Raw genomic sequence first — 21,459 nt, 5'->3', positions numbered from 1 at the left:
GGATGAGAGAAGGTAAGACCAGAGGCATGCCACCCGCCCAGCCCCTCACCAACCACAGATGTGCGGTATCAATAGGCTGCAACTGCAATTTCGCTGCATGTCGCATCTTATTAGCGTGGCCGATACACTGGCAGCGAAGCTGGTCAATAATTTGACGCTGGCTGTCATACGAGTCAAAGCCTGCGAGAACCTGAGCAGAAAATATGTCTCAAGCCACTGAGCAAGGGGGGAAATTCAATCATGGCCCTCGCTTCCACCACCAGGAAGCCTCACTCCCTCCTCCACAACTAGATTTGCAGCGCGAAGAGTAAGTCGCAAGCAGGTGAAAGTTTGGGCCTGGCCCTGGCTGAGTGACCTTCGCACACAAATCTATGGGCCGCGCAAATCAATAGACAAGGCGGTATTGAGCATCTAAGACTTTGTTAGGAGTAGGCCAGGGAAGCCCGGGTCTGGTGATCAATGTGTTTGATCGGAGCATGCAGCCGCTCTAATGCTAATATGGCTAACAGGGGCTGAAGCTGCATGGGATGAAGCTACACTCGATAGTTCTCTGCTAACTAAGGACAGAGGCATCTGTCCTTTGCTTTGGGAGGATCGTTAAACCTGAGACCATGAAGCCTGTTATTGCAGATAGTGTTAAAGTCAAGTGGGCTGAGCATCAAACCCACAGAGCGGGGCCTACGAACCCTCTGCTGCTAGAACACATGCTAATTAGGCTAAGCGTGCTGCTTTTTTTTTCTTCTTTTTTTTTTATGAAGCCTGAATGCAAATACGATGTGATGTGGAGATTATCGGAGACAACTTGCACCAGATGGACACCTGTGCAAATGAGATCCCGCGAGTTCTCCTCCCTGTTAAATATTCTGGCCGAGGCCGATCAACTGGCCTTCTAGAAGGGAGGGAAGAGGGCGGGGGGAGCGTCAGCTGTGCATGACTGTTCGATGGACATCCTACATCTCCTTTTCACCAGTGTGACCCGCTTCATTAGCTATTTTTCTGTCCCATTGTGTCGTTCCGGCCATGTTGGATAACTGGGATGTTTTGTGCATTGCTTTGCTGTACCGCAGGTGGGAGGGGTGCATGGTAATGGTGAGATAATGTCACTATATTAATAAAATCCCGCGAACGTCTGTCTCTGCGGCAGTTCTCGGTGCTGACAGGCCACGTAGCATTTCTGCGAGGGGGGTGGGAATGCAGCTTTGACAGCTAGCATACTCAGCTGCAGGGCATACAGTGACTGGCATTTCAGTGCGAGAATCGGCCGCCTTAAGTACAGTCCGTGCGCCCGGGGAGTGGGAAGGCTCATCCGACAATGTGAAAATGTTGCCAAATACCTTTGTGACAGAATATGTATGTACAAGATACCTTCCAGGCACAGCGGGGAGAGCATTTAGCAATTCCACATCGCACCTTCCCTTCTTCGCAGTATGCCTCTCCCCGTTTCTTTATTTTTTTTGTTGCAAGCACAGGACAGCATGAACCTGGTGTCTGGCTTTAGACATTAAACGCAATGTTAAATAAAGGACACTTGCATATTTATGAGCAAGCAAAGCATTGCCAGTCTCTGCTACGTTTGTTGAGGTTTCAAAAGCTCATTTTTTTTCCCATGAGAAGCGCTGTGTCTCAGTGTTGGAAAATTATTATATAGCAGGAGGTTGATCCGTGCCACGATTTCCATTATTAAATTCTAATGTGTAGAGCCATGACATCATACAAGGAAGCAAGTAAAAAGTGCATCTTAATCATTTGATCACTACTAATTATTCAGCAATGTATAGAAGATCCAGAAGTCTGCCTGCATTCAGATAACATCAGATAAGCTTGGTGGAGCCGAGTCAACATCTGCAAAAGTAGGTCAGGCCTTTTGCCTGCTCCTACTTTAATTGCATGTGTGGATATTCCATTGTTGAATTTATCACGTAGCAGAGATCGTAGCAGCTGCTCCATGGAAATTAGGTAGCTTGTGGACCAAGACCCTCACTGAGTTGAATCATTAGGATCAGTCACTAATTCCCCCCTTTTCGTCTCACAAAGCCTGTGCTTGAGAAAAAAACGAGACGGAGAGTGTCCTCTGGCCCACCGTCTACTGGCTGCGAAATTGAACAACAAGGCCAGGAATTGTGGTGAATTGCTCTCAAGATTATCCTGCACCTCTGGGGAGCACTGCTGAAGGATTTCTCTCTTCTCTTAATTAAAAAGATCGGCTGTGGCAGAGCAGAATGGGAAGACGATGTGAGGGGAGGGCCTTCGAACTCGTCCACGTCCACTTCAGGACCGCTGGAAATACTTGGGCCTGATTGTCAACATCCATGCATCAATAGGGCACAACCTGCCCACTGCCTGTTTGATTTTAATCCCAGCTCTGTTCGCCTTTTATCTGTCTGAAAGCAGATTAGCGCAATTCCAGGAAAACTCTATATCCGGGAAAAATAATACAGGAAATTGTGCTGTCTGGAATTTGCCAATGCCAATGCTCAAGGGTGAGAAAGGTGCCGACCTTTGGCCCCAATGTAGTCGCTTTCAATTAATCCCCAAACAGCAGTGCCACTATCGCTTCATCTCTGTTAGCAATGGCCCCAGCCTGGAGATGCCGAGTAGATGCCAAATCAGCTGGGAGGGGTCCCGGGGGAGGGCTTTAAAGATCCCCCTCGCTACAGTCACCACAGCAGTATTGTCAAGCTAGAGAGGCCGTGCATTACCCTAAATCAGTCGTTTACGGCCGGTGCATTATTTATGACCCAAACGAAGGTCAAGGCGTTTGGCGGGAGGGCTGGGGCCACTACCTGAGGCCAGGCCATAACTCATGTGTCAGCCCGCGAGGCCAACTGATTAACGGCCGGTCCAACATCCCCCCACTTAGCCTCCTTTTAAAACCATGCCCGTCACTGTTTACCTGCTATCACTCCATATCTCTCTGTTTCTCTACCTAAACGCCAGACCCCTCCCCTCACAAACGACCCCTCTGTCCAAATTCTATGTAGAGGAAAATTCTTGCAGAACGTTGCACTGCACACCAATTTGTTTACCAGGTCAAATGATTTGAACTGAGACGAAGCATATTCCAGCACTTTTATATTCAGAAGAAACGGAATGTAATCACCTTAAATTAAAAGCTTCACGTGGATTGATTAAGGACTCAATCACCATTGCTGTAACCGCTGAGGAGTTAAAAGGTTTAAAGGTATAGTTATGCTAAATAGATTCAACAGATTCAACAACAGAATGCGAGAGTTACTCATCAATGACTGTAGCTCATGGTTTCAGATAGCAGGCTGCAACATTTAGTGCAATCGCTGATGCAAGTATTTTATTCTATATCCTCACGAATATCCTCATTATCACACATTCTCTTAAAATATCTGAAGGTATGTCACCCCACTTCGTCTACAAGGTTTGTAGTCTGTCATTCTCAGCCTCCGGACCGTTACCGGGAAATCGTTCTTCTCCAAATGCCATAAAGAACGTTAGAGATGTTAGCTCCGGCGCTGCACTGGTTCCTACGTCTGCTGGCCACCTGACCTGGATCCTGGGGGTACATTCACCCACATATAAATATCACGTGCATTTTGTGAAGAGAACATGGTAATGCACACTGATGGACGGTAGAGGATGAAGCAGCCTGCAGTACAGTCATACTCGATTGCATGGATGGATTAAATTTATTTTATTTTATTTTTTTCTCAAAGGCTGGCTCACTTTTCATATCGTGTCTTTCATCTCCTGAGTGACAGCCGCAGCATTGCAGTTGACTGGGCTGTCTTGTGTTGGGGGGCCTTGGAGGCGGTGGTGATGGAGGTAGGGGTGAGGGCTGCGGCAATTTGATTTTGCTGAAGAACTGGATTCTGACATTTTGTCTGCCTGATAAAAAGACGCATCAGATATGAGGAGAGAAGGTCAGCGTCTCGGCTATCAGATCCTGGCGCCCTGTCTTGGGCCTTACTCTGAGTAGAGCCAGTTTGGGGACCTTGGTGGGCACGCTCAAAAGAAACACACACACACTGGCAAGCTGTACAGGAGGCAGAAACATTTCCTTCAATCTTGCATTATTGCTTAAAACAAACAGAACTTGGTCTGGGATTTGAAACCACCAGCACCATCGCCGGGGCTAAGTGCCTCATATGTACAGAATCTGAGCCCAATCTGACATTTTACAAGGCACACATATGCCCATAGTTCACACTCAAGTAAAGATGGTTCCATTTGTGAAATTAGTCAAACCTGACCTTTAACGCGAAGTGGGCCGCGTAGTCGGCGGAGGAGGTTCTAGCTGATGGCAAGTGATGTGGCAAGTAGTGGGGAACCTTGTGCTGCCAAGCGGGTTCACGGATGCCACAGTCGGACTCCTCAGCAGTAACTTAAGTTAAGGGAGCTGATGCAGGAGAGCAGGAAAAATCTCCAATAATTCTGGAAAGATGATATCTGTTTAAATCTACATCAGTTCTCCATCCCTGCAGTTACCAAAACCCTCACCACCCAGTACCAATAAACCATAAATCAACAACAATAATAAAATGTACTTATTTGACCTAATTTGGTTGAATTATTCATACACAATTACTCGAATCAGCAAATTTCATCTGTTCGCTGATAAAGCACAAAATAAATATTTTGTCTATTAGCAGAGAGCCGACTGAGATACTGACCATTTTTTCACGTAAAAATTGTGTAATAAGTGCTACATCATAGAAAGAATAGGAAATAAAACTAAATTAAAGGCTAAAAAGTTAAAAAAAAAAAAAAAAGAAAACATCTACAATCTAAGCTGGAATACAGGAAAGGTCATCTCCGTTCCTGTTTCTACCACTGGGGAATAGTTTTAATTTCACAGGGATTTTGCTATAGACCTATAATGACATCGTATTCAAACGGAGCTCTTTGTTTCTCAGTCCAACGCCAAATAAGGTCGCTACCCAGGAGCCAGACATGACAATATGGACGAAGCAGCAGCATGTGTCTAACAACCTGTCTTTGGTTAATAGTGAGAGATAAGCCAGCGCAGTGTGTGTTGTCTCAGGCTGCTTACGGATTAGCCTCGTAGCGCTTTGTGTTTGAAGAGATTACTCCGGGGCACTTAACAACGCCTTTCATCACATCATTTTATCAAAGCATCCTTTCACGATGGGTTTGCATAGAAGTGACAGCTAAATTCCCCACGTTACTCCCCAATGTGTCCTGTACTTGGTCTTTACTCCACCACCGGTCTACATATTTCATTAAACCAGAGATCAGGTTCCGTCTAAATCATACACGTCATATGCATCCATGTTATATACTTAACTGCTGTGCGGTCTACATATTTATGCAGCTCCACTAGAGGAGGGGCATGCAACGTGATGTCACTGAAAAGTACATATTTTAATATTTTGCAACATTTTTCCATTTGATAAACATTGAAATTGGTCCCAGAGACCCAAACACCACACAAAGATAATAAAGCAGCCACTAATCTTGCAGCACATCTTAGTTGTCATATTTAATAAGATTGTCAATCAAATAAAAATTAACTAATTACACATTTTGAAAGTTAATAGAGTGCAGAGCAAATGCCAACCAATCAAGTTGTTTCATGCAATTTTCCAATACAAATGCATTGGCCAATTATTTTGATTTTATTGCAAATTAAGTAGCTATGTTGTCAGTTGGTTTTAAAAAATACTTCACCACTGTAGGTGCATTATGTGCTATATGCATGCATGTTTTATATATATCCAAACCAGATGGGTTTGGGCTTAATTTCTATCATTTCATGTGGGCCTGGGCCATGCTTGGACTTGCACAATAAGTGGTCAGGTGATGCGTTTCAATTAGCGCAAGAAAGATGCAAAAATGGATGCTAAGGAGGTGAAACGAACGCATGCCTCTAGCAATTACACTTCGGTTTCACCGGTGACGAAAGCAAAGTCTGGGGTGTGGAAAAAAAGAGCAAAAGAGCTGTGTGTGTGGGCACATTACAATAATGTGGTGAGCTCTCACTGTAACAAGATTCTTTTTATTGTTCACTGATAGGCGTAGTTAACAGTACATTTTACATTTACATTTACAGCATTTATCAGACGCCCTTATCCAGAGCGACTTACAATCAGTAGTTACAGGGACAGTCTCCCTGGAGCAACTTAAGGTTAAGGGTCTTGCTCAGGGACACAATGGTAGTAAGTGGGATTTGAACCTGGGACTTCTGGTTCACAGGCGAGTGTCTTACCCACTAGGCTACTACCACCCCTTACAACACATCCACCTTTTGTTTAGTGAATAGTTCATTTAAAAAATATGTACTTGTCGGGCTTGGGCCTTGTACAGCTCTAACTGGGTGTGTCTTCATGCAAAATACTGTGTATTGTTCGTCCCATCTGTGATTATTTGTTACCCTTACTGTATGTACTCTATTTAATTATCCATTTCTTAACCCGGGCAGGCCTTGTCAGGTATGGTAAATGTGCTGCGGCATACATCACACATGTAAGTCCCTCTTTAGTCACTGCGCCTTCATTCGTCCTGACAGCCGAGCGGGATCAATAGCGCAGGCCTAGAGTACGGGCCGAATGACGAACGGGCCTGGATGGCCCATTCCTGCTGTCACGTCCCTTAGAGATAACCGGTGGCTGCCAGCCCGGAATACTAATCGGGCGGGACTGTGAGGGGCCGAGCGCGGCCCCTGAAGGTGCAGGTGACAGCATAAGAATGGGCAAACATGCAGGGAACCCATATATAACCTGCAAACGGGCTACTACGCTGATTGCATTTCTCCACACGGCCTCCCGGGTTAATTCGAACGCTTAACTTGGGATTGTTTTGTTGTGTGAAAAAAACTAAAGACAGAAAGAAATAAGGATGGATTGTTAATGACTGTGATTTCTCAGAAAGCAGGAATCTGTCAGGTATCCCGCTGTATTCAGGATGCTCAACCGCCATGGGGCACGTCTCCCCGGCACGAGCGCCCAGTCGCTGACCTTCATTCGACAGCGAATATCTCCCGATTGTTTCACTTGGGGAGCCACGTGGTGGTTTAAAGCTGATCTCGCATGCTGACTGAAGGCTGCTCCCCGCCACCATCCCGTTTACCGAGCCACGGCTGCGTTTACATCGCTGACCCCTGACCCCTCGTGTGTGTGGGCAGGTTTGGAAAAGAGAGGGGCAAGATGCAAATGAGAAACGGACAGGTAACAAAACAGATGAGGGAGGGAGGGAGGGAGGGAGGGGACGCTCAAGGTTCAACCATGACAACGTGAACAGCTGCCATCCACCGTAGAGCTACGCAGTAGTTAATGTGCGCTCGCTCCCACCGGAACGCAGCAGCACGTGTCGGGATGATTTATCCCTCGCATTTAAACGGACCGTACACGCACACGCACACACACCGGTGAGCTGCTCACATACACATTGTGTGTATTTATTCGCAGTCTGGGTTTATGGCTTTGCGCGTGCCTTGATCACGCAAACGAGTGGGGGAGAAAAAAAAACGAATAAAATCCGCGAAGCCGCTGCTCTGCATTGGGAGATCCTAATCCCGCAGCCCCCAAAACGAGAACTTTTCTCTTTTGTCTCCCCATTGTGCCGACGGCGTAATCCAAATTCAATATGTTAACACACGCAACTGCTTGTGCGCGCAAGGCGGCGGGCTGAAACAAAACACGGCCGGCAATATCCCCGCAATCTGCCGCGCCGAGACCTGAATGGGCCGCAGGATTTATGGCTTACGGTTAGATAATGCTAACACACTGCATTATTGCTCCTAACTACTGCGGTTTGCCACTGTTGTGCGGGATGTTACAATGGGCGTCACAGTATTATTTTGGGGGGTGATTAATGAGCAGAATGTAGGTGGGGTGGGGGGGGTAACACTGCTGCCAGGATGTTGGGAAGTCCAACTCCCATCCGGCCGCGGCGTTAGTCAGGTGAGCGTATGAGACGTGACGGGCGCCTCTCTCCGGGGCTTCAGGTGAGTAACTGAGGGTGGAGAATAATTGATAAGGGGCTGCTGATGGAGCAGTTGCTTCCTGACTGACAGGTGGATGAACTCGTCCCCTTCACTCACGTTCCAGGACCGTTTACTCTACTCCGCCCAGAGCGCAGGTCTTGAGATCTTGCCGCAAGAGCTTTTACTAGTTTCTCTTTTTTCTTTTAAAATAAACCCCAGCAGTTTGATATGGATGCTGCTCAGGGTTCAAGAGGAAGCTTGTCTGGAAAACCTGACCCCACCCAGGCTCTGGATGCTGTGATTGGCAAAATAGCCAGTGATTCATTATAACTTTATGAACTAAACAAAAATACAGGAATTACCATTAGACAGTGGCGCAGGACAATAAATCAATACAGCAACAATACACCAACAGTACAGTGGTACATTATCAACATGCTGCTTTCCAACACAACTTAAAAGATTTTTTCATATGATGCTCAGAGAATGAAAATGACGGTCCTGCAGTATATGGAGAACTACAGGATCAGCATTTTTTCAGCATTATTGTGATATCATTGTTATACTGGGCAACATATTGTGTTCCATAACACTGTTACTCTGTTATTCCCACCCATGGTGTGTATCTGGAGGCTGTGCTGCTGCTTTAAAATGAACTTGTGTGTTATTTTTTTATTATCTTTCCTGCCTTGAGTAGGAACTCCTCTACAAACTGCCTTTTATAATGAAGCAAACTAATGAGGCATTCAGGAAAGGACACCCTTTACCTAGGAGGTTAATAAGTTATTACCATACAATTATGCATACACACAATATACAGTTTCCCTGCATACTGAGCCGTCGAGGGGGCTGCATGGCCAAGCGGCAGAAAAATGACAAGCACGAAGGTTTACTGGCCTAAAAGTAGCCCAAAAGTCCAAAACTCCTGTGTCTAGAAGAGTTGAAAAGCTGAAGTTACTGTCAACATCTGACATCCATATATTCAACCTTTTTTTATTTTTTTTGTGCATATAAATGTCTTCAGCTGCCATGTGCACAAATCTCACTATTGCTATCTGTGCCTTCATAAGTTGTTATGTATGTAATGGAATATTTAATTGCATATACATGTATCATAATTAATCCATTATACATATTATATATGACATGAAATGTGGTTTCAGGTCTGCAGGAAATTCAGGAAAACTATGTGAATATGATTCTTTAAGGTAGTTTAAATACTGTACAAAATGCTTATCGGAACATTTGGGTGAGTAATGTGGTGCACTGTTGGATTACTTTGGCTGAAACAATCCAATTCCTTGCACATAATCAGATATCTGAAAGTGGAGCTTCAAGTACATTCCAAGATGTTCTATATTATTTCTAAATCCTGAAAATATTGGTGTAACATTTTTTTCAGAATATTTTATTCAGGGTCATCTGTACCCGAGTGCTTCCTCAAACATTTACATTTTCAACCTTATCCAGAGCAACTTACATAAAGTAAAGATAAAGTGTAGTAACTGTCACATGTGATACACAGCAGCACAGCACACGGTGCACACAGTGAAATTTGTCTTCTGCATTTAACCCATCACCCTGAGTGAACAGTGGGCAGCCATGACAGGCGCCCAGGGAGCAGTGTGTGGGGACGGTGCTTTGCTCAGTGGCACCTCAGTGGCACCTTGGCAGAACGGGATTTGAACCAGCAACCTTCTGATTACGGGGCCGATTCCTTAACCGCTAGGTCACCACTGCCACCTAAAAACGTGAGCGCCCAACGTACAATCAGTACTTACAGGTCTTGCTCAGGTATGCAATGGTAGTAAGTGGGGTTTGAACCTGGGGCTTTCTGGTCTTCTGATTAATAGGTGAGTGGCTTGTTTCCGTACGTGTGGAACTAGATGAGGGTTTATTGTAAGATGCATCATTTAGTTTTTTTCTTCTTCTTCTCTGTCAGCATCATTGAAAAGACACATTTTGCCTGTCAGGGGATTTTTCAAACTGATGCTACTTTTGAGTGTTTGTGCAAGGGCAATAATTCCAGGAGCATCCAGACACTCCGTCAGAGAAAAAAGCCCGTTCTTTCACTCCGTCACAGACATCTTCTTGCCGGGCACTTGGAGCTGCGCCGAGGTTTGCACATAGCTCAAAAAAGGGAAGGATTATTTCTTTCCTTTATTGCGGCGTAAGTGTTGCCCCTAATTAAGTAAACGGTTGTGACGAGCTAAAAAAGCAACACACTCATCCAAATCAAATCTCCCTGCTCCACTTTCGGCCTGATTACACAATAACTCAGCTGCAGAGCGATTGTGCTCCTGAGGCAAGCCGATGGTGAATGGAGTATCGGGGACTCCAGCCACCACGCTCATTCCCAGGCAAGCAGAGGCTGAGTCTGTTCAGCGGCACAGTGAATGGCGCAGCGGATTCTTTCGGATCAGCCTGGGTCGGTAGGATTGGGTTTACAATGGCTGTAGCGCCACATCTTCATAGACATGACAAATTGGTCTGGACTGCGTATTCGTGACCATTGTGTGTGCGCTTTTATTTCCTCTCGATTCATTCAAATATATATTCACGTGAAACAATATATATATATATATTCAAAAGAGCAAGTGAATAGCTGCTTCTTTCCGAGTGGATCAGGAGGGACAAGAAGTGGTTTCCTTCCCATGGAGCATTTCTAAGTTGAAATAGGCCTGGGCGTCATTCCCAAACACATATGCTGCATTATTTGATTATTAAATGCAACAAGAGTAAAGAAAAATACTACAGTTTCATCATGATTTATAGGGTGGTAGTAGCCTAGTGGGTAACACACTCACCTATGAACCAGAAGACCCGGGTTCGAATCCCACTAACCACCACTGTGTCCCTGAGCAAGACACTTAACCCTAAATTGCTCCAGGGAGACTGTCCCTGTAACTACTGATTGTAAGTCGCTCTGGATAAGGGCGTCTGATAAATGCTGTAAATGTAAATGTAAATTTCTAAATGGCAGATGCAGACTGTGTTTGTTCCCAAATGCAACAGTCACTATCATGAGTGTAGAAAATGGAGGAGAAAGGGAGGAGATGGACGCTGCCCTACAACTGGGCGTGTGATGACAGGAGGGGATTCAATCGTCTAGAATGAGGAATTAGGATGTGTGAGAGTTGTCAGTCATGCCTCATCTTTAAAAACTTTGTTACACACACACACACACACACAAGGGCTGGGGTGGTTAGTCAGTTCCACGTCACCAAGGTACAGACAACTAGCCTGCAGCCACTTCTTTTGTCTGTTTATTTTTGTAAATCCTTGAAGAACGAAATGCTCAGACTGTCACGTGAACTGAGTAATTCTCAAAGCTGATATTCAGCACTGACCCCGTGTTTGGCGCTCAGTCAACGCTGAAATGGCACGCAGCTCCCAAACCTGTTCGACTCATCTCACGATTTATCTCTTCCCTCTCCCACCGGTGGTGTTACAGCGAATATTAAAAAGGGACAACTAACCCACCTCTTTGCGGCAAACTCCAATTGGGTTTATGTTTTCTTTTGCTGCATACACTCTCTCACTCTGCTCTGCTCTGCTTTCAATGACAGTCATTGGTGACCAAACCTTCTAAGACATATTGGTTTTAAGCTATATTATTATGATGATCAAATGATGGTCATGGGACCATTTAATGATAAATGTGACTAATTGCAGTCTCAAATCTGAGATTTGTATAAAAAATGTGCATTAGATCAGTTATATATGAAAAAAAAATTTTTGAATACATGACTCTCTACATAATACTATGATATGATATGATGATATGAATGTTCATAATCACAAAATGGCTAATTACACAAACACAAAATCACTCAGCATGATGAAATGCTCCATTACAGGCGATGCACATTTTCCTGTGCGGAGAAAAAAAAAAGCCAGAAGCCTGGCAGCCTGAGCGATGCACAGCGTGACCTTACACTCACATGGGTGCAAACGACCTTTAAATTAATGAAACGCTCCAGTCGCTGAAACTTTACAACGCTACAAACGTCATAAATCACACAGCCTTCAGCCTTCTTTATTCGAGAGGGTAGATAGGGGCGATGGAGAGGTCTTCAGAGCTTCCTTTATCTGCCCACCCCTCCCCCCAACTCCTTCACTCTACTTATCTCTCCATCTTCCCTTATTCTGTGTCTGTTGTGAATTAATCTCTATACCCTCCCTGCAGCTCCTTTACCTTTCAGCAACTGGAGAGTTATGGATTTGTCAATAGCACTTGATGCCGTATTGGTACCGTGGGATGCATAAAAAATTAATTTAGCATGTTAAAGTAAGCAGATCCTTTCGCTCGGCAGAGGGCCCGTTTTTGGAGCCTATTGCATCCAATGATATAGGGGCTGAGAGGATTGGTCAAAAGAGCGTTGTTAAACAACCTCTCTTCCAGTAACTCCTGTCCCTTACAATTCCAGCGGTGCCCAAGGAGAAGCAGGGGCTGTACTGCCCCGAGGGTCCCGACATAGCAATGATCACCTTCCATTTGGCTGCACTAATTCTGTAGCAAAGCACTTCCAGGGACAGAGGAGACAGCAAAAGCCTTACCTCAGCACGCACGAGTAGTGTCCCACGTCCTGCAGCTCGGCTGGCCGGAACCAGATGGAGTCCTCCTCCTTGCTCATCCGCACACCATCGAACGAGATGGGCTCCTCAAAGTCCCCGTGCCCCGTACTCTTGTACCACATGAGGCTGAGTCCGACGCTCTGGGCGTGCGTGTAGTTTGCGCGGATATATCCGTAAAATAAAGCACATTTAATCCGTACCGGTTCCCCCAGAAGCACTTTGTATTTCAAGTAGTCCACCGACCAGTCTGTACAGCCATCCACTGCAGAGAGAGCAGAGGGGGAATGTGGTGAGAAGTTGTACATTTTTTGTCCTATCATTTTTTTTTTAAATTCAGTGAAAAGGGTTTTCACCTTTTTATTTGATTTAAGGCAATTTCAAGAAGTCTTACATCTTAATTGTGAACAGAATAGAATCATTTATTGCCTCAGGTACATTGCGGTTAAGAAAACAGGACAAACCATTTAAAAAGAACATCCTATAATGCACAATTCTAATAGATACAGGTCACTGGCTATCTGTCATATACATATAACATAAAACAAACTAACTAAATAAATACATTTGTGAAAACAAAACCAATAACATTTTAAATAATATTCTGTTTTCTTTTATTACTTTTGAGATACCACAGTCAATAATGTGACCTATCTGGGCTCTGGAAGGGACAATACGACTCATTATCACAGTGACAGCTGAGATGCTTTTAAAAAACTTTCAGAATCATATTTATGCTTACATTTATGCTTTCTTTCATAAAGTGAAAGAAAGATAAGGGTCCAGGATACACACATGGAACCTCGAACCTTTCCATCATGACCACAGTTTCAAGAGATTGAAAAAAGGCTTCATTGTCATTACAACAAAACCCCATATAAAGTGCCTTGAAATATGGTTTCACGAAGACCCCCATTTAAAAATAAAAATATTAAAAATTAAATTAATACATTATAAAAAGATGATCAATACTTGTGGATTTTGAAAATTAAAGCAAACTTAAATACCTAAAAAACAAGGGACAACATCAGATAAGATGCCTCAAGTCAAACGTGCAAAATTTAGTATGAGGTAAACAGTTGAAATTAAACTATTGAAGTAAACTATATGTATTAGCTCACTCAAAAATAGTTTATTTAATATATCTAATATTTGATCAATATTGTGTGTGTTATTTTGTCTTCAGGTGCTTCACCGTTTATGGCTGAAATTACAAAAAAAACTCAACTTGGTCTCATAATAACATGTGACCAGCTTTATTTATTTCGGCTGTTAACCGAAAGGTTGGTGGATCAAGCCCACCCAGGGATGAGAAATGTCTTTGTTTTGGGGCAGTGGTGGCCTATAGGTTAAGGAAGTGGCCCATAATCAGAAGGTTGAATCCCGATTCACAAAGGTGCCACTGAGCAAAGCACCATTCCAACACGCTGCTCCCCGGTCACCTGTCATGGCTGCCCACTGCTCACCAACGATGATGGTTAAAAGCAGAGGATGTCATGATCCGGTCCATTTCACGTTAGTCCTGTGTAATGTTCCCTAATTGTGTATAATGTCTAATATGTCTAATGTATAAAGCTGCCCTGTTCCTTTCTGTTCTCCGTCAAGTCTTTGTTAAGTGTTACATGTTCACCAGTTTCCGGATGTCTCCCCTGTCCTCCCACATTTTGTCGTGTCATTATGACCACAGTGATGAATACACATTAAGGGGGAAATGCGGGGACAGTGTGTTTGTACCACAGTGGTGTGCTGTGGTACATGACCGAAGCATGACCTCCCGTTTATTATTGCGCAATTACAGCAGATGCCACCACAGCTCTTGACCCGAATGAATGAGACGCTTACACTACAACAGGCAGCGCGGTGTGAGTTATGTATTTATTTATTTTCAAGAGAAATCTGTGCAGAGCTCAGTAATAATAGCTCAGTAATAATATTTTATCTACAAAATCACAGCATGTTACTGCACCGCTGTCTTAGTGATAGTCAGGGGGGTCTATTTTTTTAGTCATTTTGAGGATCTACTGAATGTTACACACACACACACACGCACACTTTTTTTATCGCCGACACAGTTCTCTGCATAAAAGGAACAGAGCTTGTGCTGCCATGGCCCTTTCACAACATGATCACATGTCAACATTTTAGGCCTGAGAAGAGGAGAGGAAAGGAGAGGAGAGGAGGCTGCTGATACTAACATGCTCATTATAGTGTGTGGGGCAGGACTGAGCCTGCAGCTGTGTTTGGATGAATAGCAGTTGACTGCGCAGCCAGCCGAGCCCAAGAGTCGGCACCAGCTGTGACCCACTCTGAGCCAGGGCCCTCGCTCGCTCACTCTCTATCTCTCTCTACCTCATGCATTGGTATCTCTGTGTGTGTGTGTGTGTGTGTGTGTGTGTGTGTGTGTTTTAGACCTCAGGAGGCCACCAGTCACGTGCCTTCAGCCCAGAAAGTGGAGGACAACTGGGTGCCTCAGGCAAAGGCCCCTCCAGAGTCCAGGGGACAGTGGGGGCAGATAGAGGCCCTCTCGGGTCAATTTGCTGTTTTGAGGGGTTTGCCGCAGCTGAAATATAAAATCGCCACTGAAAAAATAACGGCGTACGTGCTGTGGTGAGCTCTGCCAACAGATCTCTTTTTCTCTCTGCTGCTGCGTCTGATGTCTCCTTCGTGGATATTATTTTCTCATGCATTGACTTTGAAACAGCAGTCAGCAGCAAACGAGGAGCCAGAATGTGCCATTATTACATGAAGTCAATCATACGGGCATGTTTTATAAATTGGTTTTGTTTGATTTTATTTGTTTGAGTGACGTAATATTCCCTACTGGGGATACGTGCACTGGTGCCCTCTACTGGTCAGACATCAGGGCCACGCCCTCCCCTTCATCTCTGCTCCCAGTTAAAAGCCAGCAGGACCAGGCAAGGTAGTCTGTAATTTATCCCCAAAAGAGCAGTATAAACAGTGTAAAACCTGGGAACACAGTCATTGGGTCTTTAATGTAGGAATCATGATCACTGGGCTGAGACAGTTACACCACAACTGGCATTGATTGTCCTGAATATACAACAATGGTAAAACTTAACTACTGGCCTGTAGGTTTGGACTTGTCTAGGTTTGTGGGTGATAAAAAAAGAGTCGTTGCTGAACTCAGATAATAAAAAGAAAGTTGTGTGGCTGTTTAAACAGCAAAATGTCCAAAGGTCATCTGAGGTAACCCATGTAATCCCCAACCTCCATGATCTTTCTTTCGCCCTTTCGATCTCCTTTTCAGCCCTTGCATCCCTCCACCCTTCTCCATTGAAACAGCTGGTGTGCACAGCTGCCGAGCACTCAACAGGCTACGCTAATTGTGTCTCTATGAATGTTTTATTTTACAAAAGAAGCAGCACAGTAGCTAATTAACAGAAGGAAAGCATGTCCCATTATTCATCCACGCAATTTCATTAAAATCCACAACAGCAACCCCACTCCTCCATAGCCAAATTTGAAGAGGATCTGCACACAGTTCCTAAAAAGACGCTAGGATGCTAATTTTGTGCATGTGGAATAAACTACACAGCTAATTAGCGCAGCAGGGGAAAAAAGCTAATTGAAGACCTGGCTTTGGGAACCGTATTAAAGTGATAAATAAAAACCAATTTTCCTTCTTTAAAACTAGGAGAAGTCTGGTATCAGACTGGCACTGTTTGACATTTCCAAACATAGGAGAGAAATTATTAAAGTGCTACAATTCTCTGTTGCCATGGCAACAAAGGGAAAGGGACAAGGGGCTAACTTTACTAATCAAGGGCTGACTAATTAAGCAGTGTTTTTTGTTCATCACTAATAACCGCATGGTTGCATGCTAATCTGAAAACGCTAACATAGCTAAACGTAATTAGAGTATATTTCTTAATCATCAACAGTGGAAAGGCCTCGGTTTTGCAGGACATAAGGAAGAGTTTTAAAAATGTGTTAAAAAATGTCAGCAGGATGAACGTGGAGTGCATGTAAATGGTATGGTGTGTGACTTTACAATAATGTTGTTTCAGGTTCCGTCACTTGTGTGTTTGCGGTACACAGTAGCTGAATGCTTAAAGATCGTGAGATGCTGATTGACGTCAGTGTAATTGGTAATTAGCGGATGAAAACAGATGATGCCTGCACCACACGATGGCTATAATCATTAACCACACGATTAAACTATAATCATTTTGTGACTTAAATTATTTATAAGACCGAAAAGCTTTTCAAACCACCAGCAAATAAAAACTAAGCCTAACATTAACGCGTAACCGCGACAACAAAAATGTTTATTTGAAGTAAAAATCTCTGATTTCCACAAGCTAGTAGCTAACAAAACAACAATACAAACTATTAACATAGCTTGTTTACTTCTTTTTATTGATAGTACAGAAATCCATTTATCGCTCTGTATAGTACACCTATCCATTTTACACTGCATGGGAGAGATCTTGATTTTATGATATCTTTGAACCATATGATTTAAATGCATAAGTGTACAGTATATGCATAATAAATTGAATGGCTTCATATTAATGCAGTTTACATAAATAATGCAAAGAGCCTCTCAAGTTCCATTTTCAATTTATTAAAAAGCTGTTTTTTCCCCGGCTTATTTTGCTTTATTTTTGAAAGCAGTCCAGCATCAGGGCTGTAAAGTGGAGGTAGTTACTGACTAAAATCATAACTCTCTCTGAGTCTAGCTGGTGGTGCTCCACCCCTTCCAAAAAACATCCTGCAGCCAACTGATTGATTATTCATTTCAGATCTGGGTTGTTGAGAATGTCAGCGGTTTAATTAAGTGGTGAAAGTGAAGAGAGTTCATAATCGCAATGATTTCTCCCCCCAAAGCGGTTTCAATTAAACTGTTTTCATGTGGATGTTTAGCACGGCTGTGAGAATGCTGCATTCCTCTCCAAATTCTAACCATGTTCCTCAGGCTTATTATAAATGACCGAGCCAAGAAGGTTTCTGTTTCTTTTTTTGGCAAGATGATTTGTGTGCGTGCGCAGAAAACAAATGCAGTGCTGAGGTTGATTAAACGCAATTAACATTTGGGTGCCTAACACGGGTTCTGGAGTGTTGGGGATGTGTAGGGGCGTGTCTGTGCCGTCTGTTTAAGGAGATAGGTGAGCTGGCTGCTCCCTGGAGGAAAGCGATGAGCAGAAACAGCCCAAGCCACCCATGAATCATCACTCAGAGACCTGCCCTCATACTTAATTCAAATTAAAAACAGAGGCATTACTAAAATTAATTTAGCATCGCTGCCTCACACTTTCACAAATGAGGATGAAAAGTGAAGTGAAAGTGCACAGCACACTATGACACAGTGAAATGTGTCCTCTGCTTTTAACCATCACCCTTGGTGAACAGTGGGCAGCCATGACAGGCGCCCGGGGAGCAGTGTGTGGGGACGGTGATTTGCTCAGTGGCACCTCAGCAGTTCGAGATTCGAATCGGCAACCTTCCAATTCCCTGTCCCACTGCCCCAGCCTTTTTCCTAATGCGAACACATCCTTGTTGGATGTTTGTGGGGGATCCTGCTCAGAAGCAACAGCTCAATGCACAGAGACAGTCAGCACACTATAACGTCCCATCCACTTCACATACACTGTTTCATAAAAACATGCCTGGGAGCAAGAGTAATTTGAGCTGTGCACCCTCAACAAAGAGAGAGGCAAAAAAAAACATTCTATCACAGAGGAAAGCGTATATGTACAGACACACACACTCAGGAGCACATGGAGGGTGCACACACTTGTAGAGATCCATGCAGCATGGTGCGTAGGTTAGAAATGTCCACACACACACACACACACGCACACAGATGTGTAAACCCAGGCAGCGCCTCAAACACAGCCCCCCCCCCCCCCCCCCCCCCCCCCCCCCCCCCCAAACACAGTGAATGACAGACACCGGTCCCTGAGCTCAGCACTGGCCCCGGTCCAAAGCAAATAAGTCTCTTCCCGGTGCATTTCCTGCGGGGGAGAGATGCCGTCTGATCCCCGGCCTGCACGACAACTGCTGATCTGTGGGCCAGATTCCTACGTGACCCCCAAGTGGCCGAACAACCAGGTCATCAGGTTCTCCATCGGCTAAGAAATCAGCATGGAAAGCCTCCGGACCGGAATCTCCGAAGCAGCTCGACTGCTCTCTCCTTGTCTCGTGCTGCAGCAATAATGGCAGAATGTGAATGTGCCCCCTTTATAAATGTGGAATGGATGAGGGGTGCGAGGCGTAACACGCTGATGTTTACACACTTCCGCCACCGTGCCGCTCCCCGGCAGCGTCCTGCCAGCTGCGGGATGCCGACACGTCTCTCGGCTTGTGCCTCTCTGTCTCTCCCCTACTGACAGCCCCATTGTCATTTATATGCAAATGTGTGAGAATCCCCACCCCCATACCTCACTCAGGCTGCCCCGATTCCAAATACACGTGGATGATACCACCACCAGCCTTTTTAATTTATTCAGTGTCCAAACTATACAAATCACATTCCACTCGGATGTTCAACGCTGACAGGGCTGATGGGAGATAGAGAAACCCTCAGGGACATGTTTTCATGCTGCTATACAAGATACTTGGACCATGTGGAAGAAGGAAGAAGCAGGGTGTTTGAGGGCTGCCAATCATGCCTATAGGCTCCTCCCAATTTTAACTTTGTTCATAAAACCATTAATAAAGTTAATCTTCTGGATGTCATAAATAATTAGACACCAACAAATAAGGCCTGGATGGCCTGATAACTAGCAAGCAGCCACTTCTTCTTTCTGGTTATTTCTGTAAATCATGTACATTTCTGTGCTAACGTGCTGTGCACTACATTTCACATAGGTCCTTGAAAATAGGGCCCACAAAGAACCTCAGGTCTGAATTCGGGGCCATTCAGTGGCGAATCTCTTCAGAGCACCACAATCATTTCTATCACTGCTATATAAATACATGCAATAGGGCCGTAGCATTGCCCTAATCCTGCTAACACTTCAGACCAAAAGACACTTTGTGCAGTATTCAAGGTGTCTCCCACTTCAGCCACCCCAGTCTGAGCAATCACAACTATTTCGCAGACAAATCATTTCTCCATGTGCCAGGGTGCTCCCCTGGGAAACTAAAACTGTCCAATCAAGAAAGCCATTGCATTAGAAACACACCGGGAAGGCGAATCAGGCCGTACGGATGCAGGGTGCAGACCTGCTTTCATGGGCGTATTAGCTAGAGCGAGGCGGGGTGAAAGCTCCTGACTCAGGCCTCTCCGGCTCAATCTGCGCTCAGCTTGACCATTTGTATTCCAGGCCTCCGAGTACCCCGTGAAACCAATAGCCTGAGGACAGAAAGCTGAAGGATGTGCATACCGCCAATGCGATGGGCGGCATATGTGAACTAAAAGCTGTGCAAATATTCTTGAAGGGCCGCTGTCAACCTGCATTAGTCAGTTCCAACCTTTCCCATCCCCACCCCCTTCTCTGTTGTGCTGACAGGTCAGTATCGTCGACTTCTCTTTTTTGTGTTTCATTTTCTTCCTGTGTGAGTGAAGTGAAAGTGAGGCGATTGTCATTGTGAAGCACATGGTGACGTGACGAAATGTGTTCAATTTCGGGTTCGCATCCGTACCCGCCAGGCCACCACTGCCCCGTGGAGAGATGCAGTTCAAGTGTCAAGATGCAGCACACCTTGGGAACACAATTAAGAAGCATGGCTGGTTAATATTGCAGGGATATTGTATGAAATTGTACCTTTTACATGTCTCTGCCACATCCACGCTGAATTTAGAGCAGGTTATGGAGTGAAATAACTCGTATCAGGGCGCAGGGAGGGACGTGAACGTGCACAGAGATGTTGGGAACCATTACCAATTCAATTCTCTCCTCCCGCACAACACTCGGTTCATGCACTGATGATTTCATTGTGAGGCCGTGGTGTTTAAATCACAGCGGTAATCAGGATACCGTGCGCGGTGCTGCTTCTCGCGCTCGCACATGCAAACATTAACCCCTCGCAGATGCATCTGTACACATCTACCAAACCTGCAAACAAGCATGCGCACCTAAGCACAACCAAACTCACTCTCACCTCCAAGTATTTGCATGCATTCTCCTGTGTTCAACTCAGCCGGCCCGGCTAAAAATCCCTCCTAATCACTTCAGAACGGGCCGTTACCATTTGGCTCTCCAGTACGCATGCTGTCACTTCTCTCATTGTACTACAACCAATAAGGTTTCCTTCATGTGACACAAATTACGGGGCATTACAATGCAACTCAGCATACTATGTTTTCCCATAATCCTGTTCAGAAATGTGGAAATATGGATGGTATTTGCATTTGTCTGACGTATATTTGCAGTAATGCTTTGCAGTGAATACATTGTTCTGTTCTTCTGAACCAGCTTTAACTTTCATCTTCATACATAGGGTGGTAGTAGCCTAGTGGGCAACACACTCGCCTATGAACCAGAAGACCCAGGTTCAAATCCCGCTTACTTCCATTGTGTCCCTGAGCAACACTTCCAGGGGGGACTGTCCCTGTAACTACAGATTGTAAGTCACTATGGATAAGGGCGTCTGATCAATGCCATAAATGCAAATGTAAATGTAAACACATGCCTTTAGAAATACTTCATAAAAGCCATATTATGCTATCCTTAACATGGGGTCCTATGATTTCTGTGATGCGGAAAACACGGATGGAATCGCACAATCCAACAAATAAAATGGATTCCATTGTAAACTGCATATAATTGCCATTTCTGGCTGCTGCAACCCAGCACACGTGTTTCCGGTTGAGGCGAGACGTCCACACACCAACGCAATGTAAGCGCAAGGTCAGCGATGGCAAAGAGGCTGTCAGTGTCGAATCTGTACCATTTGTCTGTGACTCGGCAAATTCCGTGCAGTTCAGCAAACTCTTGGTCACGCAAACAAATCAGCTGATTCAAAACGTGGTTTTATTAGTGGGCACAATTTTTTCTTTA

The 21,459-nt window shown here is 44.7% G+C and overlaps 1 protein-coding gene across 4 annotated transcripts in view; it reads right to left on the bottom strand.

The window, feature by feature from the left end:
* il1rapl1b (interleukin 1 receptor accessory protein-like 1b) overlaps nt 1–21,459 on the bottom strand; it is a 219,463-nt gene that overhangs the window by 113,440 nt on the left and 84,564 nt on the right. For all 4 annotated transcript variants that reach the window (XM_028979445.1, XM_028979443.1, XM_028979446.1 and 1 more), the window contains exon 3: nt 12,476–12,755. In XM_028979445.1, the coding sequence (XP_028835278.1) occupies nt 12,476–12,755 (280 nt within the window). The remainder of the gene's footprint in view (nt 1–12,475; nt 12,756–21,459) is intronic.

The sequence above is a fragment of the Denticeps clupeoides genome, chromosome 5 (genome assembly GCF_900700375.1).
Source record: "Denticeps clupeoides chromosome 5, fDenClu1.1, whole genome shotgun sequence".
In the NCBI taxonomy this organism is placed as follows: Eukaryota; Metazoa; Chordata; class Actinopteri; order Clupeiformes; family Denticipitidae; genus Denticeps; species Denticeps clupeoides.
Note: the sequence above shows the minus strand (reverse complement) of the source record. Positions and strands in the feature narration are given on the sequence as shown.